At 47.0% G+C, this 21,172-nt stretch overlaps 1 protein-coding gene across 1 annotated transcript; it reads right to left on the bottom strand.

Moving 5' to 3' along the window:
• Nucleotides 1–1,099: 1,099 nt before the first annotated feature.
• On the bottom strand, nucleotides 1,100–16,956 carry CD37 (CD37 molecule). The gene is made up of 9 exons (XM_054994793.1): nucleotides 16,809–16,956; nucleotides 13,495–13,569; nucleotides 13,245–13,317; nucleotides 12,814–12,938; nucleotides 11,068–11,142; nucleotides 9,388–9,492; nucleotides 8,820–9,023; nucleotides 8,619–8,702; nucleotides 1,100–2,899 (listed from the first exon to the last, which is right to left on the bottom strand). The coding sequence occupies exons 2-9, from the start codon at nucleotides 13,558–13,560 to the stop codon at nucleotides 2,822–2,824; spliced, it is 810 nt and encodes a 269-aa protein (XP_054850768.1). The 5' UTR covers nucleotides 13,561–13,569; nucleotides 16,809–16,956; the 3' UTR covers nucleotides 1,100–2,821.
• Between the last annotated feature and the right edge of the window lie 4,216 nt (nucleotides 16,957–21,172).

Raw genomic sequence — 21,172 nt, 5'->3', positions numbered from 1 at the left:
AGTTGTAGCTCACTTCAGATAGCTAGAATGTGAGTCTACCTGTCCTTATATCTTGGTGAGTAGAGTGACTTCAGATGCTGAATGACAATAGCAGGTGTGATTGAATGGGGGTGGGGTATGCAGAGGGGTGGTGGGGGTGGAGAAATCAGCATTGGTAATGAAACAGGAAGCCTAGATCTCAATTCAGTCCAGGTGGATGTATTGTCTTGAGCGTCATTATCAGTTGCAATTCAGCAGTCTTTCTAGCGCTGTAATTCAGAGATATATGGCCTCAGGCCACAGAGTTCCTATTAAGTCACTGATGATCCTATTCTGTGAATCAGCCCACTCCCCCTTTAAAGGGATCTGTCCTCAGGCAATGAATTCTACAATTTGAACTTGAAAAGAATCAAATGGAGTTACACAGAAATCAAAAGCGGCAATATGTCTGATAAAGTAAGAGAAGGCGAGATAGTTTCTACTTTTGAAAGCGATCCAAGCCAAGAGGCTGGAAATCACAATAGAGTTCCCCTTTTCAAGGACTGATTTGGCCAAGTTAGCAGTTGCAAGCAGCCCATAGTGCATTCAACAGAGGGTTGCCAGTCCCCCACTGGGGTCAGGGGATACCCCACTCCCACCCTCTGCCCCCGCTTACCTGGCCAGTGGGGGAACGCACCTCCCAGGGGGTGCTCCTGTATGCCGCAGTAGGTCGTTTTTGGCCTGAAACAGGTCACTGTGGAGCACTCCAGGGCTCATTGTGCTGCCCTGGCAATTCAAACTGAATTGGGCCTATTCCGCTCACTGCAGAGAGCGGGAGCACTCCCAAGGGTGGCACATGGCCTGCATGATGATGTCACCTCCCAGAAGTGACATCATCAAGCAGGCTGGGAGCATGCGCACGAAGGCACCAATAAGGCAAGTGCCAGATGGCCCACCTCCCACCTGATGATAAGGGGACCTGGCAACCCTAAAATTTCACCCAGAAGGGTCTTTTATTGCTGAAAATGACCAATCAGAATTAGGCGTGAAGCTCTCCATACTTTCATAGATGTCCTCCCGTGGCTACCACTTGCTGGCTCTACTGACCCAACTACAAAGCATCAACAATGGTAGATGTAATTTTTTTTTATTTACAAATGAAGACTACATTACACAAAGAAAATCCAATACTGCTAAAAAAACAAACCCACTGCAGAGAAGGGTGAAATTATACATATTCTCTTCCACCCTCTACCCTTTCAAAACTTGCATGCTCCCTTCACAATTCCACCATCTCAGGCATTCAGGATTATATGCATTTCATACATGCACGTGTAAAAGTTAGGCATGGGTGTTCCCATCTGCCACTGTGTGAATGTTAGGCATGAAACACACGGGGTCAAAAGCATGTCAGACAATTCACCCTAGCTTGGAGGGGACCAATAGTATGCCATATAGTTGCTAAAGGTAAGGTATGGGAATACATGGCTCCCTCAAAGTCTGGGAATGCACAACTGTGCACGCAGCCAGCAGAAGCAAAAGTTTCCCCCTTTTATTTTCCAAGCCGCAGGCAGTGAGAACATGGCTGCTGATCTGTTCCTGCAGCTGAAATAGAGGGAGAAACCTTTGCTTGCGCTGGAGCTGACTGTATGCCTTGAGCTCCTGCACATGCAAGGAGCTGTGAGAACAGAACACACACACACATGGTTAGAAGCTTAGGCAAGGGGCTGTGATGGAACAAAACAGAATGGAATTTTTTTTTGAGGTAACTCCAGTCAATAACAATTAGGGAAACGGTGGGAGAATTTAGGGTCAAAAATCCCTTAGAATTAGGAAGGTTTAGAGAGGGCTGTAGGGAAGAAGAGAACAAAATGGAGGCTCGGGCACGAGAACCATTTCCTTCAGATGCTAGTCAAGTCAGGACGAGGATAGCACTTCAGGATGTTATGCAGCGGCATTGTTTAGAAGAGGTTCTCGCAACATACAGGCTCCAGGTTGGAACACATCGCAAGGCTCTTCGGGTACACCCCCTCCACCCTTTAGAGTATTGTACTGAAACCCAAGTACCAAATAGGGGACCCAATGTTCCCGGCCTGTTTTCCCAATCACAAGTAAGGCTCGCCAGCGAGGTAGTCAGCATCCTTCGTGGTTTATTACTATTTACCTCTTGCTGGAATATCATCTAAGTTTTTAAAATCAGATTTATCTGGATACCAAAACGATCTTCAGAAAGGAAGGACACAAACTCTAGATCCAAAGGAGTGGGGGAGGTCAATTTTCTCAGTGCATTGTTGAGTGAAAAGACCGCAAGAGTTAGCAAATGACACCAACTTACCCAAACATTTTAAATACTGGTGCGCTTATACTGCTTTGAGACATCCCGTTCCAAGGCTTCTCAGTTTCTATTTGGTAAACCATCGGGTACCGGCAGCAGTACCTCGCTATAAAACAGTTTTCTTCACACTGAAGCGGGCGCTGGCTCAGGTGAATGTTCAAATGTAAAATAGTATGACGGTACAGTGGACTGATTGGACTTCGGAGATAGTCTGTACATTTTGGACCAGCAAAGGGAATATAGCGTACGCCATTTCTCGTCAGGGCCGCCGTTCTTGAAGGTTTCATTTAATTTACTAAGATAAGGTTAGAATAAACCTATCTTGTACCAGGTGAAAATAAAACTAGGTAAAGAAACCTATTCAAAGTACCTTGCAGCCCTACCACCCACTGCTTTAAACCCCTGCAGTGGAATGTGTGAATTGAAAGGAGTGGATTTTAAGGCAGTCCTTTAAAATGAGGAATCTGGGAAACGGAGATCCGTCTCCTGGGAACAGTGAGTGAGCAACTTCCAAGACAGATTTCTTTCCTAGGAATAGCGAGCGAGCTTGTCATAGTTGGGCCCGATGGTCTTACACAGAAACATCGATAGCGTCATTAGGAAGAGCTGTGGGGAAAAGAGAGAGCTTGTTAAGGAGGGGTTTTAGGGCCATCTTTGAATGGCTTCCGTCATCAGTGAGGCCACCCACAAGCAACATAATCCATGTGATCCAAAAGGCGAATCTCACTGGGTACAGGTATCACAGTCGTCATGTTCTATGGATTTTTTTTACGTCACAGAGGAAAAAATCCATTTCTTTCTTCCCTCAGCCTTCTTCCACAATTTTACTTTTTAACAAACCAAATTCTGTGTAAATCTAAAGATGAAAATCTTCAGCACCCATGGGAAACATTCTGGTCAAACCCTCTTTTTTCAAAGAGTAGCCCCAATAAGTAAACAGTGATTATCACTTCCTTTTTTCAGACGGGGAAACTGAGGCTGGGAGAGAGAGAGTGTGGCACAGTAGTTTGACAGAGGTGCCACATCATGAATCCACGGCTTCTGGATCAAGCACTGGCCAGATGACTGTATGATGAGTCTTTCCCCAGCAAAAAACCCAACTCTGACTCCATTTCCCCTTCACAGCTTGCACTTCAACTTAAGGCACGTCAGTCACTGAAGGGGGTGGTTGATATGAGCGCTCATGCCTCCTAGTCCACCCCATGTAGCTTTGCAGCCCAGAATATTCTTTGCCCAGGCCTGTTTGTACTTCAGCTGTGGAAGCAGCAAGATCTACATAATGCAAGATTTGCCTGAACCTTATTCTTGCTGCAATGATTCAGAAGGGCGTGTCAGCCCACCTGCGGGCACCACCTTGTGCATGCCCAGTCCTGGCTGCTACCATTTCTTTTTATGTTCTGCTCCGTGCACAGTGTCATAAGGAAAGATGGCAGACAGGTCAGGGCTGCCAGCAGCTACCAGAAGAGGCTAAGAAAGGTGCCGTGTCATTGCTGATGGGAAGGGAAATGAGCAGGCATTTCGAAGGCCGGGTGCAGAGACTCGGAAGGAACAACTTGGCTTGCAGGCCAGGCACAGGGTATCAAACGAATTTTTGGGCACTCCATTTTCTCCTGCTCTGGGAGGCAAAATAAGTTCCAAGAGCTCGTAGACAATAGTGGAAGTTAGTGAGGTATATGGAACAAATCCATCCACCACCCATTTATGATGCGGGGCAGGAGGGGAGGTATAGAGGAAGGAAAGCAGAATTTCATTTCGGGGGGGGGGAGGTTCTGTTCACTCTATTTAAGGGCAGTATTATTGCAAAACAGGCATGGTCATGATGCTCAAGAGTTAACTTGCATCTGACCCTAAGCCCCAGATGTACGTGGGCAGGGAGTAACTATTCAGTAGATGCAAGAGGGATGCATTCTAATAACATTTGATTTATATACCACCCTTCAGGATGACTTAACATCCACTCAGAGCTGTTTACAATTATTATCCCCACAACAACAAACTCCCTGTGAGGTGGGTGGGGCTGAGAGATCTCTGAGACAGCTGTGACTGACCCAAGGTCACCCAGCTGGCTTCAAGCGGATGAGTGGGGAATCAAACCCAGTCCTCCAGATTAGAGTCCCGCGCTCTTAATCACTACACCTAACTGGCTCTAGGTATGTTCAGAGGTGTTTAGCCTGAGCTTTACTTGCTCCAGCCCTGAGCTCTGGAATTCAGAAGAAGTAGTGTACCTGACTGTTCCTTTAAGTCCTTCAGATGATAATGATAGCAAGCAGGGCTCATTTTGAGGGGGAACGCACAGGAACGCAGTTCCAGCAGTTCCCCAAAGAGGTCACATGTCAGGTGGCCCCACCCACCTGACTCTCAGCCATTTTGGGCCCGTTTCAGCCTGGATTGGGGCTGAAATGGCCCGGATCGGGCCTCTGACGGGTGGTGGATCATTCTCCCACTCAGCAGCGGCCCAATCCTGACCATTTTGTGCCCCTTTTCAGCCATTTTCAGCCCCTTTTTGCTATTTTGGGCCCAATTTCAGCCCTGAATGGCCAAGATTGGGTCCAAAACATTCAGGATAGGTGATGTCAAGGGGTGTGGCATATGCAAATCAGTTATGCTAATGACACACTTCTGGTGAAGTCAAGGGGCATGCTAATGAGGTATGCTAATAAGTTCCTCCAGCTCTTTTTCTATGAAATGACCGGATAGCAAGGGAAAATTAGGAAATAAAGGGTATGAACAGCATGGTACACAGTTCAGGGAAGGACATTCTCAATAGCAGTTCTTGAATGAAGACCTCTCCCCTCTCCCACCCCCCCACCCCGCACCCATGCTTATTCCGCCAATAAAAGAACCTCACTGTGAACTCCCTGTGGACTTTCAAATGTTTAAAATGCCCTTTATTGCTGTCTGCTGTGCATCTCTCTCTTTCTCTCTCTAGTTCTCCCAGCCGGTTGATCAAATCACTGCAACACACTGCTGCCCAATCCAGGGCCAGGTCAGATCCTGGGTCCAGGAGGCTTGTACACTTCCTCTCCTAGCCTTTTGAGGGTGTCAGAGCTCTCTTCGCCAAGCACAACAGAGGCTAGGTACATGCCATTCATCTGCAGGAAGGAAGTGGGGTAATCGGGAGGAAGGAGGCGCTGATTTAGGTTAAGTTCGTAGCCACTAAACCCCCAATAGACCCTGGAGAAAAACTCTCTCAACACGCAAACAACTGTCTGAAATTAGTTACCTTGCCAGTACTCCAGGTAAAAGTCCCTGTGCCACAGGAAGCAATGGGTTAAAACAGACGGAGGAGAAAGTTACTATGCAGAGAGGCCTGGCAGGGGTTGGAGACAAACATGCATGCGCTGGCTCTGAAGTGTGTCACTTTGAGGAGCCGACCACACCAACCATCCCAGAAACAATAGCCATGCACAAAGAGACATGTCTGAAAATGTGTCTGTGTGTGTGGGGGGGGGGAATCCACCGAACAAGCAGGACAGACAATGCACAAAGCATGCAAATGCTCAACAGCTGGCTTTGGCCCAGCAAGTCCAGGGAAGCTGGATGTCCTGATGGGATGATTCATACTAAACCCTTTTTTGGGCATGTTCAGTTCACTAGATAAAAGGGCTCAAACAGCCAAAAGAAGCAGCTGCCGCTGGCTGGAAGCAACAGTGGAGAGCACAGGGAGGATGGCAGGGAAAGTTTTTATCTCCCAGCTCAGGAAACATTTAGCCGAAAAGAGAAAGAACGTTAACCGTGGAGGTAAGAGGCAAGGAGCAGGGCAGAAGACATGCTGAAAGTCCCAGGTTCATGACCTGGCATCTCCCGTGCAAGGATCTTGGGGGTTGGGAAAGTCTCTTCCTGAGACCGTGGACAGCCCTGTGGACAAGCCGGAGTAAAACAGCCACACTAGGCTAGTGGGGGAGGGTCTGACGCCGATGGCAGCTGCTGCTTATGTTCAATCTTCTCTGTTTTGTACCCATGTTAGGAAACATTGCCACTTAGGCCTTCCAGATGATTGACTCCAATAGGTTAATCTCAATGGAGCAAGGAACATGGCTGTTTTGTGTGTGCTCAGACAATTTTTATTTTAGTTAGGAAAAAAGCCACCCCAATTTCCCCCCAGCCCACCCCCCCCAAATCTCATAGGGGTTTCATCTGTGGCCCAAGAACATTCACAAAATCTGCACTAGGAAGCACAGACCTTGCCAGCTATCCACCTTGTAAATACACAAATACTGCACAAGGACCTGGAGATCATTGCTGGTTTTCTGGCCCATGCACATGACAAAGTTGGTGGACTTCCCATACATATACAGACTACACAATGGCCGTATATGCACAGTCCATACAAAATGTACCATAGGTATGAAAGCATGCCTAAACACATCCATGCACATCTAGTCACACTCCCATGTGCCACCTGCTGGGGAAGTAGAGAATCTCCTGGGAGCCACCACTATGCCAGTCCCTGTACTCCAGAACGCTGATCAGCATCCTGCACAAGAGCTGCAGGAACTACAAGAAAGGTACAAGCAAGGAGGAGAAACGCACACACACTCTCTCTCACACACTCTCACTAGAGCAGGGATCCTGCTGACACTTTTCCAGGTTCCCACCAAGTGTTTTTTCAAAGTGGCAAGGCCAGGTGGGGGGTTTGCCTAGCAGGGTTTTTGACCAGCCACTGGAGATCTTTTTGGCTGCACAGATTTTTTAAAGTTGGTTCAGCAGCAGCTGCCACCATGGCATAAGTATATATACTGTGTGACTGAAGGTCAGCTGTGTGTATGCAAGAAAAAAATTAAACAATATATATTCATTTTTAAATGCACTATTAAGCAGAACTTCTGCCCAACACGTGGAAGAGTTACTGTCAGTGTTATGTACAATGTGACTCCTTGACATTTTGTGATTGGTTCCACCTCCCACGGCAGCCGTTTTGTGGTTGCGCCCACCACCCTGGGTCAGTATTCCGAAGGTACTTGACAACTTCAGCAAATGCAGGGACCCTTGCTCTAGAGGCAGCCAGCAGTGGCTAGCAGCTAAGGCTGGAATTGTTCTACAACTACCACTTGCAGTTCTTCCTCAGTGACCCCCTCTAGTGGCACATTTCTCAAGGTGTAGCACTGACTCATTTCCCCGCTCTGCTTGCAACACCATCAGATGGCAACTGTTGGGAATGCAGCCACAAATAACTTCTCCTTTCCCTTCGAATGTTTTTTTGGAAGAAACCAGTGATGGGAAAACTCTAAAGTCACAAACCATCACAGTCTTTATTAAGCAATACTGGAATAAAATCTTAACTGATTTTCCATTTTTACTTTCAGGACAAAGTATATGGCTAATAGCCGCTTTCCATTTTTACTGGAAGTTCAGGCCGTGGGGTCCCTCTAGTCTTTTCCTGTCTTTACAGGGCCAACATTCCTGGCCACTGTCAGCATATCCTTAGGGGGGAGCAACTGCTGGAGCTCAGGGCTTTTGGCAGGGCCTACCGGCACCGCACTCACTCGTGAGTGCTTTACCACACACACTCTTGGCTGCACATGTTGCCCAAGGCCACTGAAAATGGTGTGTAGGTGGTACATAGTGGCAGCACACCCAGCCCCACTCACTACCTAGTACCACTGGAGAAAAGGCATGCATGTGGTGACTAGGGTTGCTAGTCCCCCGCTGGGGGCTGGGGATCCCCTGATCCCACTCCCCACTCCCACTTACCTGGCCAACAGGAGGAACATGCCTCTCGGGGCATGCTCCAGGGCAGCACAGTGCGCTTCTGCACACTGCACCAGCCCCCCTGCACTCCATGGGAGCACTCCCATGGCAGCATGTGGCCTGTGCGATGACATCACTTCCCGGAAGTGACGTCATCACACAGGCTGGGAGTGCACACACGTGGAGCCAAAAGGTAGGTGCCGGGACTCCAACCTCCCGCCCAGGAGGTTGGGGGACCTCGCAATCCTAGTGGAGATTGTGAGTAGCTAAGATTATAGGGAGTAAGCAGGCAGGGGGCATGCAGGTGGGTGGGCAAAAAAGGCATGAGTGGAGAGGCTTGGTGGTGGCCAAGGGAGCACTCTGGGCACACTGAGCCCAAGCCCTCCCCCTCCAAAATCCTGGAACTGACCTGCCATCTCTACAAGACTTAGTAGGTCCACCAGTCTTGCCTGCCAGTCTTTCTTCTGAAGCTAGCACCCCTACTGGAGGGGAGGGGAGGGGACTGCCAGTTGAATGGTCCTAACAGATACTCAGACACAGCAACAAGACTGCCTCCTCTCCTTATGCAACTGCAGCACTGTGTGTGAGGACCAGCAGCCAGTCCAGCTTCCCAGAGCAAATCCACATCTCTTACCTCCATGAGAGCAATTCCAAGACAGAGTCCCACAATAGTGATTATATTGTTGGCAAGCCAGATCTGGACGTTGTTCATGCAGCCCTATGATATGGACAGGAGTATGTTAAAAAGGGGAACTCAGGGAGGGAGAAAGAGCCTGCAGTCTTAAGCCTGGAACACTTACAAGCTTCCCCCAGGAGTCATGCTTACACGACTTACCTCCTTGTAGACAGGCCACTGTCCCCGGGTAACACAGAAGCCTTCTGTGGGCTCTGTTGGCTTGGGGGTCTCCGTGTTGTTGGTCATCAGCTGGCCAGACTGAGAACTATTTCGGCAGGAGCAAGGGTAGAGGGAGGAGCCATTGCTGTGCACTACATGGTTGTTTCGCCAGTCCAGGTAGGAATTCCATCCACAGCACTGGAACTGGAAAAAGAGATCAAGGAGCAAGGGTCATGAGAAGCAGAAGTCAGGGAAGGTCTAAAACGTGAGCCGTGAACAAGGCCGCCGCTAGCAGGTCATAGCAGAGGCGGCCAACATAAATAAGAACGCAGGATAATCTGCCTTCAACTGAGTCAGACCATTTCGGCATCTAGTTGATTTGCACCGTCTACCCCTCTGGCTTCCAGCTCTCCAAGCTCTCAGCAATTCCCCATCACCTCCCGGCCACACTTTACATGGAGATGTTGGGGATTAAATGTGGAAACTTCTGCCTGCAAGCTCTGAACCATGGCCCCTCCCCCAGCATGCAGAGAAACCTGAGGGGCACATCAGTCCTTGAATATCTTACCTGCTCCTGCACAACATCCCAGCTCTCCTCCTTATCTGTGAGGGACCCGTTCAGCTTGTAATTCTGAATTATGTCGTCAACATATTCTCTGACCTTTGCGTGGATCTGCGAGGTAGCAGAAAGCACAGGTTAAAGGAGAGTGTCAGGAGCACCTTTCCCCAGCTCCAAGGCAAGGCTAATAACGCTCTTACGATCTCTGTGCCGATATCACAGTTTCTATTGTGTCCTTCCAAGCTGAGTGGACCAAATAGGTCAACATGGCTTAGGGATGCCAGCTTTTCCTTTTCCAGCCATCTCAGTTCCCCACAGAGAAGAATATAACCACTATAATCAAGACTGCAACAATCCTGGTGCCCAGTTCCCACTGGCCCCTTGAAAACCCAGCCATTTTAAGGGTTACCAGTCTCCAGGTGAAAAATAGTGCCGGAAGGTAAGAGTCATCTAGTCCACCCCCTACACAATGCAGGAAATTCACAGATCTCTTCTCCACTCACTTCCCCCAGTGACCCCTGCTCTATGCCCAGGGATCTCCCAGAATTATAACTGATCTCCAAGACTACAGAGATCAGTTCCCCTGGAGAAAAAGGCAGCATTGCTGTTTGGACTCTATTGTATACCATAGGGTCTAGGAAAAGCTTAAGTTCCTTCCCAGGCACCTGTATCCAAAGAATGTAAGACTTTTGATTAATTTTGTTATTAGAATAAGATGGAACTAAAACAAATTAATTTTTTTTAAAAAAAACTAAAGTTCCTTCCCAGGCACCACCTCCAAATCTCCAGGAATTTCCCAAGCCATAGTTGGCAACCCGTTTCCTTCCCCTTGTGCCCCACCCTTTCCCCATCTATGAGGCCTAAGAACAGGGGCGACGTGTGTGAACTTCCGTATGCCCTGGTGTTATTCTCACCACACTCAGTTCCATGAGCTATGCAGGGCAGGAAACAGACTAGAAATACAAACATAGAGGGAAAGGACCCATGATCTTTTCTGTGCATGAGCTTGGCTTCAAAAAGAGTATTCCATTCTGTGAGGAAGCCTAGCTCTCCCAGGACGAAAATCCTTCACAAAGCCATGCAGTGTAGTAATCAGCGTGTCAGACTAAGATCTGGGAAACAGTGGTCCCAGTCCCCACTAGGCCCTGAAGCTTACTGGGAGATCTGGCCTAGTCATTCTCCCTCAGTGTAACTAAGCCTCTCAGAGTTGTTGTGAGCAGGGCTTTTTTTCAGCTGGAACATGGTGGAAAGGAGTTCCGGCACCTCTTGAAAATGGTTACATGGCAGGTGGCCCCGCCCCCTGATCTCCAGACAGAAGGGAGTTTAGATTGCCCTCCGCACTGCTGGCATGGAGGGCAATCTAAACTCCCCTCTGTCTGAAGATCAGGGGGCGGGGCCACCGGCCATGTGACCCTTTTCACCGAGGGCGATTTAAACTTTTAAAAACTCCCTCCTTGTTCCAGCTGACCCAAAGTGACGTCATTGTGCGGTCCTGAGTTCCACCACCTCTTTTCCCAGAAAAAAATCCCTGGTTGTGAGAATCAAATGGCAGAGGGGAGAACAATGTATGCTTGCCCTGAGCTATATGGGAAAACAGCAGCCTAAAAATGTACTAAATAAATAAGTAAGGGTGTCCTTCCCACAAGATGCAAGTGCACACATTGCGAGTTTCGTCATGGTATGACTCACCGTGTTGCGCTGCGTGTATACCACAATTCCAATGGAGATTTGGGCAACAAAGAGAAGCAGTAAGAAGGCAAAGTACTGTTGACAGAGAAAGACAGGGGTCAGTGAACTTCAAGCATTTTGTGGGGGAAGGGTGTGTGTGCTCATTTTTCTTTTAATTAATATTAATTCCTTTTTTTTTTAAGTGTCACAAGAAGCAACGCTTAAAAGCTAAAAGCCATGATTTAAGATGTTGCAATATATGTTTCAAAATATACATATTAAACAGAAATTGCTATAACAAACCTCTGTATGTTCTAAGCACATGCAAATAAATCATGTGAAGAGCTCCTGGGACTGTTCCATTGCAGGAAGTGAGTGGCTGGATGGAAAGTCAAATCTGAGTGTGCCCTACTCCATAAATTCTCTCCCCTTAGAAAACTAGTACATCAGGGAAAGAGATCTAACCTATACTATTTGATATGCCAGTTTTCTACATGCAGGGATCATTTCCCCCCCACTCCCAAGAGAAAAGCATTAAAATATGCAGACTCCCACCACCAGGCTGAAATGAGACAACACCCAGGAACTTTGTATTACATGATTTTTTGATCACATGGATTGCTTCATAAATATATTCAGTACAACAGGGTAACTGGGAGGTATTTTCTCATGCCACCAGCATGGTATATTGGCCTAGAGTGCTGGACTAGGAGCTGGGACACCCAGGTTTGAATTCTCACTCTTCCATGGAAGCTTGTTGGGAGACCAGGGGCCAGTCACACCCTCTCAGCCTAACCTACTGCACAAGGTTGTTGTGAGGAAAAAACAGGAGAGGATAATGATGAAAGCCACTTTGGGTCCTTATTGGGGAGAAAGGTGGCGTTTAAATGAAGTAAATAAATAAACATTATTTACTTTTGTTTTTTAGAGAACGCATTTCTGATTTCCAAGTGACATTGACTAGAATTCCAATTTATTAAGGACCCAGTGCGTAAACTGTTCATTTTTCTACCTACAGTAGAAGAACCCTGTCAAAAAAGGTAAATTCAGTTCTACACTCATCAGTGCCGCCATGTTATAAATGAGCCAAAGGAAAAATAAAAATAAATCCCATGAACAGGAAAGCCAATGCCTTGAGAGTAGAGGTGGGCACGAACCAGGAAAATAATGAACCGTGCAGTTCGTGGTTCGTAATGTTTCACGAATCACAAACTTTCACAAACTTGCCCGGTCACAAACTGGTTCGTTTGGTTTGTGAAAACGTCACTTCTGGGGCAGCACCAGACTGTCTGCAGTGATGAACTGGAAAACGAACCAAATGAACCTGCCTAAAACTTGTGGCGGTTTGTCAGAAATGATCTCTGACAAACTGCCAATTCACAAACCATGAACTGGCCTGGTTCGTGATGAATTTTGGTTGGTATTTCTGTTAGTGCCTGCCACACTATGGCATTGCCATGATGTGTAGCTCCCTCTTAATTCCTTGATAGCTTAATGGAACTTCTATGTTAAAAAACAGGGTACCTTTGAATACCAATTGCTGGGGGAGGAGGTAGCAGCAGTAGCAGAAGGATGCTGCCTTCATGCCTCATTTGTCAGCTTCTTGGGGCTCCTGGCCGGCCATTGCGAGAAACAAGATGTCGGACTAGCTGGACCTCTAGTCTGCTAGGCCCTGTTTCTAGGAAACCCTAACTCCCAGAATGCTTTGCTCTGAGCCACTGGACCTCATTGGCCCCACTTCAGAGTCCTGGTTCCCCACATACTTACAAATCCCAGCATACACTTGACTTCTTTGAGGGAGCCCAGGCACCCGAGGAATCCCATGAGCATTGTGAGGATGCCAACCCCAGAGAAAATATAGGACCAGATCTTCAAGGCAAAAATTGATGACCCTGGGGAAGGAGGAAGAGACATAGCAATCTTGGCCTGCTTTGCAGGGGGCTCATAAGGAAGAGAAGATTTAGAAAAATTCACTTGTAGGAATACTTCCCTGTCCTTTCCCCCTTGCAGAGGGGATTCTGGGGAATAATTCTGGATTATCCAGGGGAATCTACTATAGAAACCTTTACCAGTCCAAAAGGAAAAGAAGGAACTGGCAGTGGATGGGGGAGAACAAGGAATGCTAGTGGGAGCAGAGACCCCTAGGTTAAGTGCCACTTGGCCTAGAATGGGATGATTCAGATTCCCTGGGAACTCACCTAGTGTAGAGGCAAAACTATTCTGGTCGAAGAGGATCCATAAACCAAAACTGAAGAGAAGGCTTCCAAGAATCTGGAGTTATAAGGAGATAACAGAAAGGGGGTGATAACGCAAGACTGTTGCTGGCTAAAAATCTACCTGAATCCTCCCTCCCTGACCCATCCAAGACTGTTTGGGAATGACACCCGTGAGCCCATCTAACCCAGCCTCAGGACTGCTGTTCCTCCCTACCCATCCCCAATTACTCACAAAGAAGAAGAGGTTGAAGATGAAGAGGAAGTACTTGGTGACACTGAGGCATCCTTTGTGGGACATGGTGCCTTCCTGTGGGGAGGGGCGGGAAAAAAGGAGTCAAAGAGAGAGAAACGCACAAAATAGGAGGATTTCTGTCGATTTTAGGTGGGGCCTGTTCTCCCCACCTCATTCCACAGCGGTGTAAGTTATCACTACCCCATCCTGTGAAGAAAGTTTTCTTGAAAAGGCTTTCCAGATAGATGGGGCCAAAGCCTCTTCCATCACCCAGAAACTTGGTTGAGGTCACAGTAGTGGCCAGATGGGTTGCTGGGGAAACAGAGGCTCTCATCTTGAGGGGTACCAGCTCCATTCAAGGCCTCTCTGGTTGCAGGAGGAGGGCGAGAAGCAGCAGCAGCAGGTTTGCCAAGTGCTCTGATCCAGGATTTTTAGTATCTGTTTGAGACTGACAGCTGCTTTCAAATGATAACATATCTCCGCCCAGTCTTCTAAAGTCCCACACCCTGCTATTGGGGCTGCCAACTTTTCAACAAGCCTGGCCCGCTCTCGGGCCTCCACCAGCACCTTGAAAATAAACATTATCTGATGTCTGTTTGCATTCTCCAGAAAGCTTCACCAGCTTATTTCTGCATATTCAAGTTGCTCTTAAGATCCGCCCCCCTCCCCCTATCCTGCCAAGCAAGGCAGGCCCTTCTTCTTTTTCCTGGCCAACCGGCAAATCTATTCTACCAGAGACTCCTATTCAAAATACAACATTTCTATTTGGCTTGAAGCATGGGCTATAGTGGCCTGTTGCCTCTAAGCCCCAGAGCTCAGATATCAAGGCCTGGGGATTCCATTTGTACCTCAAAGAAATAAATTACAATAAGATGAACTATTCTGAGGTATATCGATAAAGCTGGTGGTTAAAGGGTTCAAGATAACACAGGGGCCTTCTAGTGCCCACAGCAGCACAGTTTCCATATTAAGACATTCAGGTGCTACATCGCTTGAGATGTACAAGCCAGCCCCCTCCCCTGCCCCTACACACAGCTTAATCTCACATGTAGCAGTGGACATTTACTCTCTGAGGAAGAATATGCTCTTTGCCATGCTAGGATTGTGTGGCCTGGCGAGCTCCTGGAATTAATATTCATCTCCAGACTACAGAGCTCAGTTCCCAGGAAGAAAATGGCAGCTTTGGACAGTGGAATTTATGGTATTATACCCTCCTCTTTCCAAAGCCTGCCCTCCCCAGGTGCCACCCTCAAGTCTCAGAAACTTTCCGGCCTGGAGTTGACAACCCTAGCCCATGCCCAGGGACCTTCTCCCCATATTTTGCAAGTTCCAGGACAAAAAGTTGTTTCATAGCTGAACTTTGCTAGCAAAACCGCTGATGTCAACAGGCAACAGATAGAAGAGGAAGTGGTGGGTTTTGAAGCTGCCATGCATCGCAGATTCTCAGAAAGATCAGCTCACTTCCTGAGGTTTGATTCAGAGCAGATCTCACCAATGACATAGCTACCTTCAGCGAGGACCGAAGAATCAAATCCTCCAGCACTACACTACTGCCTTAACTTATCACACCCCACACATTTATCGAAATGCCCATGTCATACAGGGCCTCCATTTCTGAGCGCACTTGCTTGCACAATTGGGTATTTATTTTCCATTGTGAGTACACTTCCCTATGGGGAAGCGTACACTCTCACTTCTGTGTACGCTCATTAGAGTGCCACAATAGGATCTAGGAGACCCAGGTATGCATCCCCATTTGGTCACCGAAAGTTGTTTAGCGACCTTGGGCCAAGTACACATTCTCAGCCTAAAATGAAGGAAATTATTTAAGCCACTTTGGTTCTCCCCACTGGGGACGATGCAGTTTAAACGAAGTAAATAAATGTACAAACACTTTCCTGGCACTGTTCCTTGATGTACATTTAAGCATGATCTGTTCAGCATGAAATTCAGCCATATCCACTTTTGTTCACATGCCTCGTTCATGCCCTCTTACTCGCACCCTAATTCAGGAAAGATGTTCTGAGGCATACAGAAGTATGCGTAATCCATGGAAACTTATGTAACCCCTACATGACACACATGTTTAGGCCTTCATGAGATTTTTTCAAATTGCACAACAGATTCTCAGACCATATGCAAAACATACATGCACACACTGTCTCCCTCTGTCTGTCTCCCTCTATCTCATCACACACACACACACACATACACACACACACACTTGGCCCTTTGAACTTACAATGCACACCAAGATTCAAACATTCATCCTCACACAGCATTTCTAACTAACACACACATACACGTAATACGTACATCAAAAGGTACTCATTTTTGCCTTGGTATCACTAGCAAAACACACAAATTTGCACAGTAAAAATGCTACAGTCTCATAGTCCTTTGTCCTCACAGATTATTAACCAGAAATACATACATCAATCCCTCTCACTGTGTACAACCAGCCCCTAACTTACTTGCAAAGGCATTCTCACCAGCTGCCATTCCCCACTACCCACAAGAATCTCTTCTAACCACTACAGACCACCTGTACTCCTTTAAGTCATCCAACCCCCAAGACTCTCTCTTCTATTAGCTTTCACAGCTCATAGCGCCTGCCACACCAGAGATACAACTTTTCACCAGCTAGCACCAGAAACCCAGGCCTTCAATATCCCCAAACAGCCTGCTGCTTCTCATACTGCCTTTACCATCTCTCAGCACCGTTCCTGCAAGATCCCATCTCAGCTTTTAACCTCATAAATGTCTCACCTCGCTCCTTCCACCCCATTCCTGAAGAAGGGAGCTTTGACTCTCAAAAGCTTACACACTAAAAATCTTGTCGGTCTTTAAGGAGCCACTGGACTCAAAGCCTGCTGTTTTACCACAGACCACCATGGCTACGTGCCTGAAACTCAGTGTAGTATAATGCCATAGATTCTAGGGAAGCTGATCTCTGTAGTCTGGAGATCTGACGAAGAGAGCTTTGACGCTCGAAAGCTCACACCCTGGAAATCTAGTTGGTATTTAAGGTGCTACTGGACCCGAATCTTACTTTCCTACTGGAGACTAACACGGCTACCCATCTGAAACTACCCCATTCATACATCCTATAGGATAAGACCCAGGCCAGGCAGTCCCCAGGGCGACATAGTTAAGCCCCTCTACGATCACGGCCACGCCAGGCAGACCCTCCCCAGTATCCACCGTATCCACCCTCCCAAACACACACAAACAAATATGAAAGTACATTAATCCCCATTCTCTCTTCTACTGTTCCCCAACAGTCATGAGGATCGAGTCCCTGAATGACTTACCCTTGCTTCTACACGCTGAATTGTCGCTTCTACAGTTTCTCACGCTCCAAACCAACCAACCAACCCCCCTTTTTCTTTTTCCTTCCAAAGAGCAAAGTTTCCGAACAATTTCACTCAACCACCCGAAGGGGCCCTTCCTCCTCCATTCGCTCCGCTTATTTTTCATTGGCTGCCAGAAAGGGCGGGGGGGGGGAGATAGTGAAAAGAGGAGGCGTGGCTTAGGCATTAAAAATTAATAGATTCCAGTCCCGCCCACAGGTTGTAATTTCCAGCCGACCTGCCCTTCCCCCTCCCCAGGGCTGAGTGTTGGTTGTTTTCCCCTTTCTTAAAGTGGAACTTTCTTTTTTTTTACTCAAAGAGAGATTCAGGTTAACGACGTTTATTTTCCGCACCGTCCACACAGGGAAAGTTCCAGCGGGACAGTCCCTGTTGATCTTGCTGAGGTTAAAGACCCATGAAATGATGCAAAAGAAAAGCTTTCCCCTTCTATACATATCTGCTGACTGAGGATACATTTCATACATCCGACCAAGTGGGGTCTAGCTGCGGTTGCCAGCCTCCAGGTGGTGGCTGGAGATCTCCAGGAATTACAACTGATCTCCAGGACACAGAGATCAGTTCCCCTGGAGAAAATGGCTGCTTTGGAGGGTGGGCTCTCTGCTGCTGAGGCCCCTCCCCAAACCCCATCCTCCCTGGGCTCCACCCCCAAAGCTCCCGGATTCCCATCCCAGAGCTGGCAACTCTCAATCCCATGTAAATAGATCCAGATGGGTGGCCGTGTTTGGCTGTACCTTTAGAAAAGAACAAGAGACTAGTAGCACCTCTAAGACTAACAAAACTTACTGTAGGTATGAGCTTTCGTGAGACACAGCTCACTTCTTCAGATACAGCTAGAATGTGACATCTCCAGGAATGTGACATTCTAGCCGTATTTGAAGAAGTGTCTCATGAAAGCTCATATCCTTCTTTCATGCCTTCCTGTGGCATCTGGTTGGCCACTGTGTGAAAGAAGATGATGCTGGAGTGGACGGACCAGTGGTCCAATCCAGTTTGGCTGCTCTTATGCTCTAGATCTGTTGCTTTGTGGTTTTGTTATGGCAAATACAACTAAACTCAAGCACAGAACCTCTCAAGTTTTTTATGGAGACAGGTGGATTTCTTCAACGCTTCCAGGAAGAGGCATGGGCACACAGATTCTAGTGTCATATCTTTGTTGTTACTCTGTTAACTGCCATTCACAGTGATGGGAAAACATAACATAATAATAAAAAAATAACAAATAATAATAATAAGAGAAGCAAGCTTTTTATTTCAAGACAAGGCAAAGAAATACATGTTACATGCAAACTTAAATATTCAGTGATGGACTGCAGTTTTGACGACATACAATTTCTAAGAAAATTTATTGTTGTTATTGTTTTTGTTGTTTATTTATAGTCTGCTTTTTCCCACTGAGATCCAAAGTGGATTACACACTGCAAGTGAATACAAGATAATCAATAGCTAGGACATTCACAGAGCAAAAATACAACATGATCAACAGTTAGGACATTAAATGAAAACAGATCCAATAGGATATGGTAGCCACAAAACTGAAAAACGAGTAGAAAGCCACAGATTAAACTTTTCTCACTTTAAAGCATAAGTAATTAACATGACATCTTTAGCAATGACAAGTACCCAGTAAGAACCTATCTCCATCAGCAGACGTACCCAATAGCTTAGGCTATAATCTCTGTACCTTACCAGAGTATCTCTCTAAGCTATACTCTTATTTTTTTCTCTGCCTGTAAGATGGGAACTTTCTTCCCCTTTTCATAGGAAATGGGGAGAGCTTATAAATCCAGTGAATTAATTAACATCCCAGCTCCCTTCAAGTTTACTTAAAAACATTTCATAGAAAAAGAGCTGGAGGAACATATTAGCACAACTCATTAGCATATGTCAAGCCCCTTGACATCACCAGAAGTGTGTCATTAGCATAACTGATTTGCATATGCCACACCCCCTGACATCAGCTATCCTGGCTGTTTTGGACCCAATCTTGGCCATTCAGGGCTGAAATTGGGCCCAAAATGGCAAAAAGGGGCTGAAAATGGCCAAAAAGGGGCCCAAAATGGTCAGGATCGGGCCGCTGCTGAGTGGGAGAGTGATCCACCACCCGTCAGAGGCCCAATCCAGGCTGTTTCGGCCCAAATCCAGGCTGAAATGGGACCAAAATGGCGGAGAGTCAGGTGGGAAGGGCTACCTGACATGTGACCTCTTTGGGGAACTGCTGGAACTGCGTTCCTGCGTGTTCCCCCTCAAAATGACCCCTGCTTAGAAATGACTCCCACTGTGATCAGGTAAATAAAGCATTATATTGCTGCGTTTTTGGCACATACATTTCCAAGTGTTGGCTTGGTACCAGAAAAACTAGTTTGGAAGTAGAAAGGGGTGGCAAAGACCACTATTAGAGGAGCAATGGATTTGCCATACATGCTTAATACAACTTTTATAGAAATAAATAGTTCATCCAGGCTGTAGGATTTTAAGATACTTTGACTGGAAAATGTGATACCAAAAGAGAAGTGGAACATATTTGGGAGAGAACTCATTACCCTTTGCTATCCCTTGGATTAATTCCTGGAGTAAATCCCTTGAACTCTGTGAGACTTCCTGCTGAGTAAACATGCATAGGATTGGGCTGCATGTTCAGAACTTGCGTCATTTGCATAATTGTTGCTATAAACAGGTTAACAAACAGTTTGATTTGCGACCTCGGTTGCTTTGCCAGCAACCACCCATTTTGGCTGATTCATTTTGGGAAACTGTAGATCATATTAAGTCTTTTCCATCACAAATACTACGGTGAACTGATATTAACCAGATAGTCCGAAAGGAGACCAGAGGTCCCTCCTGAAACAAAAATCAAATTACAGAGTGGTGTCTATAGACCCATGGGTCCATGAAACCACCATGGTTCAAAAATAAGATACACAAATCTTCTTAGATCCTCTTTAAATCTAGAGTTGCAGAGAGGGAGAGATTATTACCTTGCTGGTACTCCAAAACCAATGCTTATATTCTCAGACCACCAAACAGAATTGCCAAATAGAGCTGCTGATGTATTCGGTGCTGTCTTGAATTCAGGTTGGGGCAGAGTGGAGTTTTCTTACACACAAACACAAGAAGCTGCTTTTATTGAATCCGACTATTGGTCTCTTGAGGTCAGTACTGTCTGCTATGGTGTGGAAGCATCTCCGAGGGTCTCTCTCAAATGGAGCCTTTCATATCATCAGCTACCTTACCCACTTGACTGGAGATGCCAGGTTTTGAAACTGGAACCTTCTGCGTGCCAAACAGACACTATACTGTAGAGCCACAGCTCCTCCTCTCTTGTCGTAGACTGTCTGTTGATCAAAACAGACAAGGAGAAAGACAATAATAAAGCTTTCTGTTCTAGTCCTTTCATTTCAGTCCAGGCCATATTTCTTTTGTTTTGCCTAACAAATATGCCTTGGTGGTGCAGAGTGGTAAGCTGCAGTACTGCAGCCCAAGTTCTGCTCACAACCTGAGTTCGATCCTGGCAGAAGCCAGGTTCAGGTAGCCGGCTCAAGGTTGACTCAGCCTTCCATCCTTCCAAGGTCAGTAAAATGAGGACCCAGTTTCCTAGGGGTAAAATGTAGATGACTGGGGAAGGCAATGGCAAACCACCCCATAACAAAAAGTCTGCCAAGAAAACATTGTGATGCGACATCCCCCCATGGGTCAGTAATGACTCGGTGCTTGCACAGGGGGACTACCTTTACCTTTACCTACCTTTACCTTACCTTGAAATAGCACTGTTTAATCCAATGGGCACTCAAGTTGTATCTGACACTGGCATGGCGCCACAATAGTTGCCAGGTGTCCAGTTTTCACCTGGACAGTTCTGTATTTGGGGGGATTGTCTGGGGAAAATGTCCCCCAAATACTGGACACATCGTCCAGCTCCTCCCTCATTGGTTGCCCAGCCTCCTGCAAGCTGTGGATATGCCATTCCGGGCACCTGGTTGGCCTCCTGCAGCTGCACAGCAACACTGCCGGGCTGTGGAAGTGGCCTGTCAGCCTGGGCACCCAGCCCGCCTCCTGCGATTGTACTGTGCCGCCCAGGAGTGGCAACTGGAAGTGGGGGGTCAGCACGACGACATTATTTCCCACCATTACATCGTCATGCTATCTCAGGAGCATGCGCATTATGAAGTTTAAAAAGTCAGCCCCCTGCTGTCTCTCCCCGGGATCCAGTATTAGTCCGGACCTCATCGGGCAACCCTAGGTACCACCGTTGCTAGTCAATATCCTATGCCCCTTTGCAGAAAGGAAATAAGTGCCAGAAACACTAA

Source organism: Eublepharis macularius, chromosome 12 (genome assembly GCF_028583425.1).
Source record: "Eublepharis macularius isolate TG4126 chromosome 12, MPM_Emac_v1.0, whole genome shotgun sequence".
Lineage (NCBI taxonomy): Eukaryota > Metazoa > Chordata > Lepidosauria > Squamata > Eublepharidae > Eublepharis > Eublepharis macularius.
This window is presented reverse-complemented; position numbering and strand designations above follow the sequence as displayed.